Source organism: Neolamprologus brichardi, chromosome 1 (assembly GCF_056152115.1).
Source record: "Neolamprologus brichardi isolate AB-2024 chromosome 1, ASM5615211v1, whole genome shotgun sequence".
Classification (NCBI taxonomy): Eukaryota; Metazoa; Chordata; class Actinopteri; order Cichliformes; family Cichlidae; genus Neolamprologus; species Neolamprologus brichardi.
This window is the reverse complement of record NC_142104.1, coordinates 34893114-34905365: the sequence shown is the minus strand read 5'-3', so window position 1 is coordinate 34905365 and position 12252 is coordinate 34893114. Positions and strand designations below refer to the sequence as shown.

The following is a 12252-nucleotide window of genomic DNA, read 5'->3' as shown; positions in this document are numbered from 1 at the left end:
TAAGAAATAATTACCCAGTTCGTCCCCGGAGGAGAAGATGGCCGAGCCGAGCCGAGAGTTGTAGTGGGAGTTGGCAAAGGCGGTAAAATTGTTCTGCAGCCGCCGGTGTCGGAGGTAGAGAACCACCAATCCACCGCAAACAGCCAGCAGCAGCAGGAAGAGGACGGGAACCACCACGGCCGCCGTGTCGCCTGAGTGGGCCTCGCTGCGCGATGCATTGCTGGTCCCTGTGCAGGAGGGGAAAAAGCATTTACAGAAAAGAAATGAAGTGTTTGTAATCCACTGTTAGGTTTCTCTGGGCTGCATGAAGGCGCTGCTAACAGCCCAGGATTTAGGAGCCGGGATGCTCCTAAATGGCTCCTAATGAAACAACTTAAACTCACATTTGTGGGTAACTTTAACCCTTTAAAACCGGTCAGAGCAGCACGCTCTGTTTTGCGTAACTATTTTTAAATCCCGGTAGCTCTGCAACCACGTAAGCTAGCACAATAATTTTTTTTGCATATGAAACCGGAGGAGTTGTACTTACATCTTATGCCATCAGCTTGTCCTCGGTCACAGTTTCCTTCCACATATAGCTTTGCAAAAACTGCATAAAAAGCACTTGCAGCAACACAAACATAATATTCCAGAAACACGCTTTGCCGATCCGATCAGCTGTTTGTAACACTTCCTATGTTGGAATATTGTCAACGCGAATTTTCGCATGTCCGCCATGACCTGCCCGAAACCGGAAGTGACGTCATTTTCGTGGAAATGTAGTTTTTTACCATCAGGGCCTCATGAGCCTATACTGGTGTTTTTAAAAGTTATGTTTGACTTTATGACTTTCTGTGTGGTTTCTGGGATGCTTAGGACTCATATTGCACTGCTGGAAATAGTTTATTTTGATGCACATGCTGCTTTTTTGCAAATTTGCACTATAATACTTATTTTAGTTTTTCCTGCAGTTTATAAAAATTGGTGTATTTCAAAAATAAAACTATGAAGACACTCAAAATAAATTTCCTGTGGTGGGAAACTATTTTGTGCAACTTTTTTGTATTTACAGTTTTGAGGGATAAGCCTCTTAAATTTCTCTAACTAGAAATATATGTTAAAAAACAAAAACGATTTTCAATTTTTTTGTAGTTTATTGCACTTTTTTGCAATTTATGTAATTACTATGCACTTAATGCAGACATATTATTAAAATCTGGGCTATAATGGTTGTATTGATGTAAAGCAACTTGAAATGCTCCCAAAAATGGCTCCACAGCATGTAAACATATAAAGTAAGCTCTGGTGGACTTGGTTCTATGGTAGGTCTTAAAGGGTTAATTCCTTTGAACCTTTTTTTGTAGTGATTTTTATTAAAAACAAAGACAGAGCATCAAACTGAATTTAATGCTAAAAAGCTGCCTCAAGCAGCTCGAGACAGATTCAGTGTTTGGGGTTTCTTTTGATTCGTTCTTTAATGGAGCTACACATGGAAAAGATGTGAATGGCAACAACACAGCTTTAATGTTGATCGGGTGAGTGTGGGCGGTACCTATGAGCTGGTTATAGAGCAGCACTGCAGGCTCCCCGCACAGCTGCCCGTTGAGCAGGCAGCGAGCCTGGACAGAGAATGTGTAGTTGTGTCCCACCAGCAGGCTGCTGATCCTGAAGAAGGTGTCTGTGGTGTTTCCCAGGGACGACGTCTTGTTGGTCACGCTGTCAAACACACGCACCTCGTACCCCTGTGAACAGCGGCAGTCAGAGGAGCACCACAGCAGCAGAAGAGCAGAGCATAAATCAACACTTGGAGAAGCTCATTCTGCTGTGAGAACATTATTATCACTCACAGTCACTGACATTTGGTTTCAAAAGCAGTGGTTAGCTGTAGGTGTCTCACCCTGCTCTCATTGAAGCCCTTCTCTCGGACAGCCAGGCTCTTCCAGAAGAGATATATGTGATCCTTCTCCGTCAAAAATTTCAGGGCTTCAGGAGCCGCAAGAGGAACTACGAGCACAGGAAACGCAGAGTTTATGATAAGTAAGCACAGGGAGCAGAATCTGCTCTGCACGAAGTGACATAAGACATCATATTTAGTAGGGGTGGGGAAAAAATTGAATCCAGAATCCTGACATTCCTTCACTGTCCAAATGTGTTTAACTTGTTTTTGGCAGCAATAAACATGACAGTTTACTTATTTTAATTTAAGACATGTTTTATTTTAATTAAGTTTAAAACTTTTTTATTTAATGTAAAATTATATTTTGTTTTAATTTACTTTCAAATTCTTCAGTTGCTGAAGGGGCTGCATAGTTTTCATAAACTGCATAGTTCAGAATAGCTATAATTGTACCAGATGGTTGATTCAGTTAAGTTGGACTAGACTGTAATACAAACCGTTCAGTTTGTCAACAATAAAACTGAAATGAGAGAAAGACTGAGTGTGAGACTTTGATATTAGAGAAAATGAATATTGATAAAGTTTACCTTTATGTACAGAATCTGAATATCGCAAAATATTTTTAAAAATTGCAATAATATCGTATCGAGGGATGTATGGTGATTCCCACCTCTAATATTTAGGGATGTGTGCAATCAGTCAGCCAAATGATTAAATGATGCCAAGTTCATCAAGTTGGTAAAAGAATATTTAGATTTGAAACATGCAAACGCCGGCTGCTGCAGCTCTGTGTGTGACGGGAGAAGAACCAGAAGACAAATGCGCCACTGTGTCAAAGTAATCACAGTACTGAGATTACTGTGATTACTACTCCTTATTTAAAAACAACAGCAACAAGCTATCAGTCAAATTCAGCTATAAATGTGTTTAATGTAGAGTTCTTTCTTTATTGCTAATGTTTTTATTTTTAATGAAAATAAACTTATTCAAAAGGAACAACTAGATTAATTCCAAACGCCAGATCTGAATGAGGGTGGGGGAGGTTCAATTTGCCATGTTGCAACGAGCTTAGCTTCTGTCTCGCTAGCTTGCGCTGTGCTCAGTGGATCTGCGCTCGACTTCTCCGCCTAGGCTGCACTGTCGAGTGCAGATCCACTGAGCGCTCAACACAGACAGCATCGTCAGAAGGAAAGTTGATCAAATAAATTTTGTATTGTTCGATACATATGCGTACCAAACCGAAAACACTGTATCGAACGGTTCAATATCGATACGGGTATCGTTGCACCCCTACTATTTACAGTTGAATCATATCTACATTACTGTTTTAGGCCAGTCAATGTGTTTCTGTCTGATCATTTCAAACAGGCCTGTGAACAGTCAGTGTTAACTAGAACCGATATGCACCTGTAACAGTAACAGTTTCCATCCAAACAGAAGCTTTGGTCATTTACAAATCACAGGCTAAAACATCAGTGAGGTTACAGTTTGTAAGTGATGTACTCCATTTATACTCCACGATATGGCTGTTGGCAGTCACAGCTCAGTCACAGCTCAGTCACACTACAGCAAGAATATGAGGACGACCTCCCTGGATTAGGACAAGTTGGCGGTTGATCAGTAGAGTTTGTGAGTTTGTGAGTTTGTGAGTCACACAGTTATACCTGTGCTGAGGGTGAAGCTGGCCTCCTTGCTCATGTTTCGCAGGCGCACAGAGATGCTGTATCGCCCTCCAGGCTCCAGGCCTTTCAGCACGTATTCCACTGTGTTGTTCTGGGTGGTCAGCTTGTAGTCCCGCTCCACCTTACGAATCACATCCCGCATGTGTATTGCATATGTCTAAAGAAACAAGACGGGAACCCAAGATCAGGTGGATGTTAAAAGCTGTGACGTATCAGGTAATAATATATTTGCGAGGTCGTTCTTTTTTATCGGCTGAGTTACAGGATTGTGTTTCATACACGTTTGAACACAGCTGGAGCGTCTGCTACAGCACTAACTCATTCAGGATACGTGAATAGTCACCATCGACATCTCACACTGTTATCTCTGCTCAAGTATGAGTATTATTAGAATGACAACATGGATGAGACAAAGGAACAAATACTGTCATAAACATGCTCTGTAGCTAATTTACAGCTAGCTAGCAGCACTCCAAAAAGTTGATTCTGTTCATCAGGACGTAGCTTTTTGTGGGACAAACGTTTCGCCATCATCCAGGTGACTTCTTCAGTCTCAGCTGACTGCAGGTTTCCCCAATCTTATTCCATTCAATTAAATTTTATTTATATAGCGCCAAATCACAACAAAAGTCACTTCATACATACAGAGAAAAACCCAACAATCATATGACCCCCTATGAGCAGCACTTTGGCGACAGTGGGAAGGAAAAACTCCCTTTTAACAGGAAGAAACCTCCAGCAGAACCAGGCTCAGGGAGGGGCGGGGCCATCTGCTGTGATTGGTTGGGGTGAGAGAAGGAAGACAGGATAAAGACATGCTGTGGAAGAGAGACAGGGGTTAGGGTTCTTATAAACAGTACACATGGTCAGTGGTTGTTGATCAATGGTCATGAGAATTTGCATAATTAAGACCTCCCAGCCCATTGTTCCTTCAGTGGGCTGGTTTCAGTCATTATGCAAATGTCCTGTTTATAAGATTGAAACTGTCTTCCTTCTCTCACCCCAACCAATCACAGCAGATGGCCCCGCCCCTCCCTGAGCCTGGTTCTGCCGGAGGTTTCTTCCTGTTAAAAGGGAGTTTTTCCTTCCCACTGTCGCCAAAGTGCTTGCTCATAGGGGGTCATATGATTGTTGGGCTTTCTCTGTATCTATGAAGCGCCTTGAGGCGACATTTGTTGTGATTTGGCGCTATATAAATAAAATTGAATTGAAATTGAATTGAAAATTGAATTGAATTGAAACCTGCAGTCAGCTGAGACTGAAGACATCACCTGATGATGACGAAACGTTTCTCCCACAAAACGCTACGTCCAGATGAACAAAATCAACTTTTGGAGATTTACTGTCCTAGATGACTGAGAATGCATCAAGACCTAGCTAGCAGCAGTTTACTGTAATTGTAGAAACAAAGGCAAGTTATAGCTAATATTATACATTCATATGTTGTAGTATTGTCTTAAATCAGTACAGTTTGACATGAAAAATAAGTCCATGTCATAAACCAAGTAATTTGGCAGCTAATGTGGTCTGTCTCCTAAGCTAGCCGCTCAGGATTTTCCTAGCAATACAGCTAGCTAGCTTAGCTTAGCTTCACTGGCTCTGCTTATGTTCTAACATCAGCTGATTAAGTAAGTTTAAAAAAGAGCAGATACGACACCAGATCAACCTTGGATGATCGTATGAATTAGCTGGCTTTACTCACCCAGGACAACCCTTGCTACAATACGTTAGCAGGCATAATCACTAAAACCTGTATGAACTGATTTCAGGGTCCCTCACTGACACTGAATCTGACCAATGCTTCACAGAAACGTCCCCCACATGCTGAGACAGGACAAAAAGCCAGCTGTGGTCACACTGTTTAGTTAAAATAACAATCCTTCCAGAGCCTCGCTGTAAAATACATGTTAATACAAGGAAAACGCTGCCTACTACCTCTTCAACTGTAAATATGAACAAGTTAAAAAGTGTGAAATGAGTCCTTTATATTCCCCATGTTCTGATCGTCTGACATCATCACAATAAGAGACAGGAGTGTACCAAAGGTTTGCTCGGGCTGTCATAGGGCGGCTGCCACTTGAGTGTAGCCTGAGTTTTGTCGACTCGCACACGGTGGAGGTTCCTGGGCGGCAGCTTTTCATTGGGAATCATTTTCACCACAGCGTAGTCGGAGGGAGGACCCAGGAAGGGAGCAACAACCCGCACCTGAACAGAGAACACACAGATCATGGCTAATGACCGAGACATGTTACCCATACACAATATGGCCAAAAGAGACAGCCAATTGTGAAAATGCTGGAGTGCTCTGTAAAATGTAAATAAAAGCAGAATGTAGCGGTCTGCAAATTAATCCCATTTTTCTTCATATTAGAAGACATCAAGAAAATATCAAATGTTTAAAGTGAGAAAATATGAACTCATTTTCAAAAAGCTGGGATGATGGATTCTTCTACCATGAAGCCGTGCTGGTAAACGCCTTCCATGAAAAAGGCTTTGGGAGCAGATGTTACTCTAACACTTCTCTATCCGCCTCACCTGTGATGGTGACCTCTCACCTGTGATGCACCACCATCATAGATGCAGTGCTGAATAGGACGTGCAAGTATCTGGATGTGCAGTGTAAAAAGTTCATTTGCAGAACTGTTCGAATAACAGAAATGACCAGTTTCAGCAAATACACGTAAATGAAACTGTAATAAATACGATCATTTTTAAAGTGTTTCATTCTGGTTTTCAGTTTCAGTTTGGGTTTTTCCTCCTCTATGAATCAGCGCAGATGTCTCTCACTGTTTAAATTTTCAGGGACAATATAAATGAGCTTTAAGGGGAAGGAGGTCTTACGGGGTTGAAAGCTCGTTTCGGGTGGAGGATAACCTGAGGGGCTGTACCAAGGCCCGGATCATTCTGCTGTTGGTGACTCTGAATGTTCACGTCCATGCTTCGTAATAAGTCTAACGTGTGCCGGGAACATATTCCCCTTCCCCTTCACACTGGGAACGGCAGCCTGCGCTGCAGTCACTCAGCAGGCTGGCTCCGTGGTTCTGGCGTGCCTCGTTATTATTCCAGTTTAGTCTGAAAACTGTGTTTGCATTTTAATTTATTCTTCACTACTAAGCTTAGATCACCTGCTCGCGTCACCACCGTCAAGCACAAACGTGACGATCGCAGCTGCATTTGCACCTGCGCTCGTTAAACTGAACGCTGAATAATTTCCACTCCTGCGCCGACTTTTTGTGTTTTCAGGTGGGAGATTTCACACCCTTCCCTTTGCTCTCACATGTCACACTAACTCAGTGGTTCCCAAACTTTTTTCGCTGGGCCACCCTTTGTTTTACAGAAAAATGTTTGCGCGCATCACGATCCTCCAACCACACACGCCCATATTTTGCTCCATTGCGGTTTATTTCACACCTCAAACATTTAGTAAACAATTAAGCAAATACAAGTAAACTGCAATAAATTACAGGTAGTAATAAAATAAACTAACTCTTTTACGCTACGTCCACACCTACACGGGTATTTTTGAACACGCAGCTGTTTCGTCCACACATAAACGGCGTTTCGAATCACCGAAAACAGATTTTTTAAAACTCATTTTTTGCGTTTACGTGTGGACGAGGAATACAGAGTTCATCACGCAACGTCAAAGGTATGTTCCTTTTTTCACGTCACGCTGTGGCCACGTTATTGTTTACATGAGATGAATTGCAGAATGATAGAGACAAAATACTGTTAATCTGACTGTCTGCAGGTTTTACACGCAGTTACTGTTCCTCCATTTACAAAGGCAGAGGCGTCACGCTGTGATTATTTTACATGTAGTTGTTTTTGTCCTGTGTAATAATGTTCAACATTGCTGTCAATACATTTTTCAAAAAATGCCTCTCTGTGCAAAACGGGTTTAAAAACATAAACAGCTGTTGGATCCTGTTTGTCTGTGATTTGAACCAAGGGAACAAATCGCTGCAGGATCAGCCTGATATTATTTGTATCCTGCTGTAACTTTACTGTATACAGAGCAAACATCTCCAACATGTCAGGAGTAGTTAGTCATTACAACAAGTGTTTGTGAACTAAAGATCAAGAATGTGGGATCCTGTTTGTCTGTGATTTAAACAGCCCAGCGCTGCTCCCAACGCAGGGAAAACCAATCCTGCAGGGAGACCTACCTCGGCACTTGTGCAGGTGAAACCAAAGGGAAGATTTGCTTCACCATATTTTCTAGTCTTTGGCTCAGAATGAAGTTGGTTTGGAAACATATTCAGCGACGCTTCATCTCCTGCTTTGCGTTTGTGTGGGAGCCCCATGCTAGCAGTGTCCAAGCGTTTTGTTTTTTTCCCCCTTTTCATGCCGCGCCCCCCCTGCAATGGCTCTGCGCCCCCCCTAGGGGGCGGGCCCCACACTTTGGGAAGGTCTGCACTAACTAGTTCTTCTGGAAGTGATCTGGCTTCGTGCCACGAGCAAACTTTCTCAGAGCAACAGTGCGGAGCGACGCCGTGTTCAGAAACGGCAGGTACTCAAACACGTGAAACACACGTGTGAGATTCTGGAACGTTCCTTCAGAGAGGCGTGTTTAAGAACGGAGGAAAGACTCACCAGGAAGAGAAACTGCTCATCGCTGTCTACGGTCACTGTGAGGCCGACAGAGGGCGTGCGCGCCTGACGAGGACTGAGGTAGAAGTCCAGGAAGGAGGTGGCATAAAACACACCGTACACCTGCGCACACAGACACACACAGACACACACAGTTACACAGAATGTGAAATAACAAACGTAGGAGAATCTGCTTGGATCTGTATGATGTCCTTTGTTCATTAATGTGGTTCTATGCACATGCAGCGTGTGTGCAGTGATGCATGAGTGCAGGTCACTGCCTGCCACACTCAAAAAAGGCGCACACCTTTGACGCTGCGTTTTCTGTCCACACGTAAACGCAAAAACGGAGTTTTTGAAAATATCCACCCTGGCCGGAGTTTTTAAAAATCTCCATTTTCAGTGACTAAAAACGCCGTTTACGTGTGGACGAAAGGTGCAAACGCATAGAAAAATCTGCGTTTTCAAAAATACCCGGGTACGTGTGGACGTAGCCTCAGATTCCAGCTGTGGTGGACGCATCAGCCTCTCTGTTACAAAGCCAACTCCACAAACATGGGATGTGGTGTAAACATAAATACGTGGTTGCAGTGGATCTCACACCTCATGAAAACAGACCATAGAAAACATATCCAACGTTTGAAATGAGAAAATGTACCATTAAAAAGGGTTTAATAATAATAATAATAATAATGGATTGGATTTATAAAGCACTTTTCTAGGCACCCAAAGCGCTTTAAGCCACTATTCATTCACTCTCACATTCACACACTGGTGGAGGCAGCTACAGTTGCAGCCACAGCTGCCCTGGGGCAGACTGACAGAAGCGAGGCGCCATATCGCGCCATCGGCCCCTCTGGCCAACACCAGTAGACGGTAGGTGAAGTGTCTTGCCCAAGGACACAATGACCAGGACAGAGAGCCCGGGGACCGAACCGGGGACCTTCCGGTTACAGATGCGCTTCCCAACCCCCTGAGCCACAGTTTACTGCTGTGCACCAGCCTCTCTGCTGTTACAGAGGAACTCAGCTGCTGTCCCGTGTCTGATTTAGGATTGTAGCTGCTCAGTCCAGTTCATATCACATGTTTTCAGTCGGTGGACGGTGACGCCGTCGGGTAATCAGACTCCATTCCCATTATATTTAACTTTTAGCTCCACACTTCTCCAGAATTGTATTTAAAATCTTTTTAACTGCTGGATTTCTCTGATAAAGTCAAAGATGAAACAACAGGCTGCACACTCTTACATCATTGTTTGTGTTTACCTGAGCAGGCGATCCACTGACGGTCCAGCTGCACTCCACAGCTGTCTGGTTGACAGCCCTGGCCTTCAGGAGGGGCCGCTCTGGCTGCTGGCCTTTGGTCTGCTGATGCGTCAGCGTGGTGGGGCTGTCTCCCACGCTGGTGTGAGCCCACACAGCCACCTCATACACCGTCCCTGCTGTCAGGTTGGTAGCTGGAAACAGACAGCGCACGTCAACACCCACGCTGATACACGCATACACGCGTGACAACACCAGTCCGACTCGTACCTCTGAGGACGCCTGATGTGACCGTGTAGTTCCTGTTCTCCTTCACGTGTGTGTCAAACTGCCAGGACAGGATCACAGTGTACTGTTCCACCTGAAAGAAACAAAGCAGGGCCGTCAGACGCGTTCGCACAGACGTGAACCATCAGCTAAAAACACAAGAAGAAGACCTGAGGAGAAGCTCTTACTTTGTACGGAGAGGTTAATGTAAAGGACAGGCTCATGGAGTCGTTGGTGATGCTGTCGGCGTTCACAGAGGGAGGAGGCAGGGCTGCGACACAGGAAGGAGTCAAAGGTTTCACACAGCTGAGACATTTATAGGACGGGCCGTACGATGTGCCCCACTGCTCATTATTTGGGCTGAGGAAGTGATTCTGAAAATATTTACTGCTATTTAAAGTTATTATTTATAATATGTGTTCATTTCTGACAGGCCTCAAACACACTTGTGCTCTTACTGAAGGAACTAGCACACACAAAGCTTCAGAAGCCTCCACCTGAAATGTTCCTAAATACCAGTAGATGGCAGCGGTGAGCAGCTTTTCAAACGGCAGTGAGCCTGAGACCAGCGTACCTTTCTGAGGGGTGATGGATTTCACCTCGGACCAGTTTCCCACACCTCGACTGGTCACCGCAGCCACCTGGGGAAACATCGGCGGTTACACACGTGACGCTAACACAGCGGATGTTTGTGAAGCGGGCGTCTTACCCTGAAATTGTACTGCGTTTCTGGACGCAGCTCGTACACCTTAGTCGTCTCTGACTTGGATCTGGCCGACGTCCAGTCAGCGCTTTGAAACACGCTGTACTCAACCTGTCGACAAACACAAATTAAAGGATGTTTAGCCACAAAAATCCACGACTGGTGAATGTGGAGCCGATAACGAGTCATCTCCTGGCCCAGAGGCGGGTCGTTTTATTGAAAGAAGCTGGGCTGCACCAATAAGCTGAACCGCTACAGGTACAAGCAGATGTTCCAGTCACTCAATGAATATGTAAAAACATCAACATCTGTTTGATCAACAATCTCAAAAACTATTGTGAACAAAATGTGCAAATTTAAGACTTTTAACGTTTTGTCTGTAGTGTCATTACTTTGTCTACACTTCACTTCTTATTGTTCAGTGAGAGAAACTTAAACACGTGATTTAAGTCAAGTCAATCCCCTCACTGAGAGATCAGCATCATGTTTCCTCACATATGAAGCTAATGAGCTAAAGACAGTTAGCATCTTCTGAGCGTGTCTCAAAGCCCAGCAGTGATACTAACTCAAGTCTTTGTGAGCAAATCAAAAGTGTATCAAACTCTGTGTTTATTAGTTTAGTTACACCATCGTGCTGAGATTTTAGCGCGACACCTGCTGCTGTAACACAAACAGAACGTAACTGTGTGGTTTCTGCATTTCAGTCACTTTATAAGCATCTGCTTCTCTGTCAGATGTGGATATACATCAGTTGTAACACCTGCCAGTTTACAGCCTTTCTTACCTTCATGAATATATCCCTCCCTCTTAACCCTTTAAAGCCGGTCAGAGCAGCACGCTCTGTTTTGCGTAACTATTTTTAAATCCCGGTAGCTCTACAACCACGTAAGCTAGCGCAATAATTTTTTTTGCATATGAAACCGGAGGAGTTGTACTTACATCTTATGCCATCAGCTTGTCCTCGGTCACAGTTTCCTTCCACATATAGCTTTGCAAAAACTGCATAAAAAGCACTTGCAGCAACACAAACATAATATTCCAGAAACACGCTTTGCCGATCCGATCAGCTGTTTGTAACACTTCCTACGTCCATCATCACGAACTATCGCATGTCCACCATGACCTGCCCGAAACCGGAAGTGACGTCATTTTTCGTGGAAATGTAGTTTTTTACCATCAGGGCCTCATGAGCCTATACTGGTGTTTTTAAAAGTTATCTTTGACTTTATGACTTTCTGTGTGGTTTCTGGGATGCTTAGGACTCATATTGCACTGCTGGAAATAGTTTATTTTGATGCATATGCTGCTTTTTTGCAAATTTCCATTATAATATTTATTTTTGTTTTTCCTGCAGTGTATAAAAATTGGTGTATTTCAAAAATAAAACTATAAAGACACTCAAAATAAATTTCCTGTGGTGGGAAACTATTTTGTGCAACTTTTTTGTATTTACAGTTTTGAGGGATAAGACTCTTAAATTTCTCTAACTAGAAATATATGTTAAAAAACAAAAACGATTTTCAATTTCTTTGTAGTTTATTGCACTTTTTTTGCAATTTATGTAATTACTATGCACTTAATGCAGACATATTATTAAAATCTGGGTTATAACAGTTGTATTGATGTATATCAACTTGAAATGCTCCCAAAAATGGCTCCACAGCATGTAAACATATAATATAAGCTCTGGCGGACTTGGTTCTATGGTAGGTCTTAAAGGGTTAAAGTCTGTCTCATTCTGTCTCTGTAACCCCAAACTGTCCCACATACAAGGACAATGATCTGGGTTGTATCTTCACAGATCTAGGTTTGTTTTTCAACTAAAGCTCCAGATTTCCTCCAACGATGATTCTTAGTTTGCACATTCTC

At 43.3% G+C, this 12252-nt stretch overlaps 1 protein-coding gene across 2 annotated transcripts in view; it reads right to left on the bottom strand.

Moving 5' to 3' along the window:
* The window catches only part of sorl1 (sortilin-related receptor, L(DLR class) A repeats containing), a 94890-nt gene that overhangs the window by 3150 nt on the left and 79488 nt on the right, over positions 1 to 12252 (bottom strand). For both annotated transcript variants that reach the window (XM_087841319.1, XM_087841321.1), the window contains exons 37-47: positions 10390 to 10494; positions 10255 to 10321; positions 9869 to 9951; positions 9684 to 9774; positions 9417 to 9607; positions 8155 to 8274; positions 5599 to 5763; positions 3541 to 3715; positions 1877 to 1983; positions 1532 to 1721; positions 15 to 227 (exon numbers count right to left, since the gene is read on the bottom strand). In XM_087841319.1, the coding sequence (XP_087697445.1) occupies positions 15 to 227; positions 1532 to 1721; positions 1877 to 1983; positions 3541 to 3715; positions 5599 to 5763; positions 8155 to 8274; positions 9417 to 9607; positions 9684 to 9774; positions 9869 to 9951; positions 10255 to 10321; positions 10390 to 10494 (1507 nt within the window). The remainder of the gene's footprint in view (positions 1 to 14; positions 228 to 1531; positions 1722 to 1876; positions 1984 to 3540; positions 3716 to 5598; positions 5764 to 8154; positions 8275 to 9416; positions 9608 to 9683; positions 9775 to 9868; positions 9952 to 10254; positions 10322 to 10389; positions 10495 to 12252) is intronic.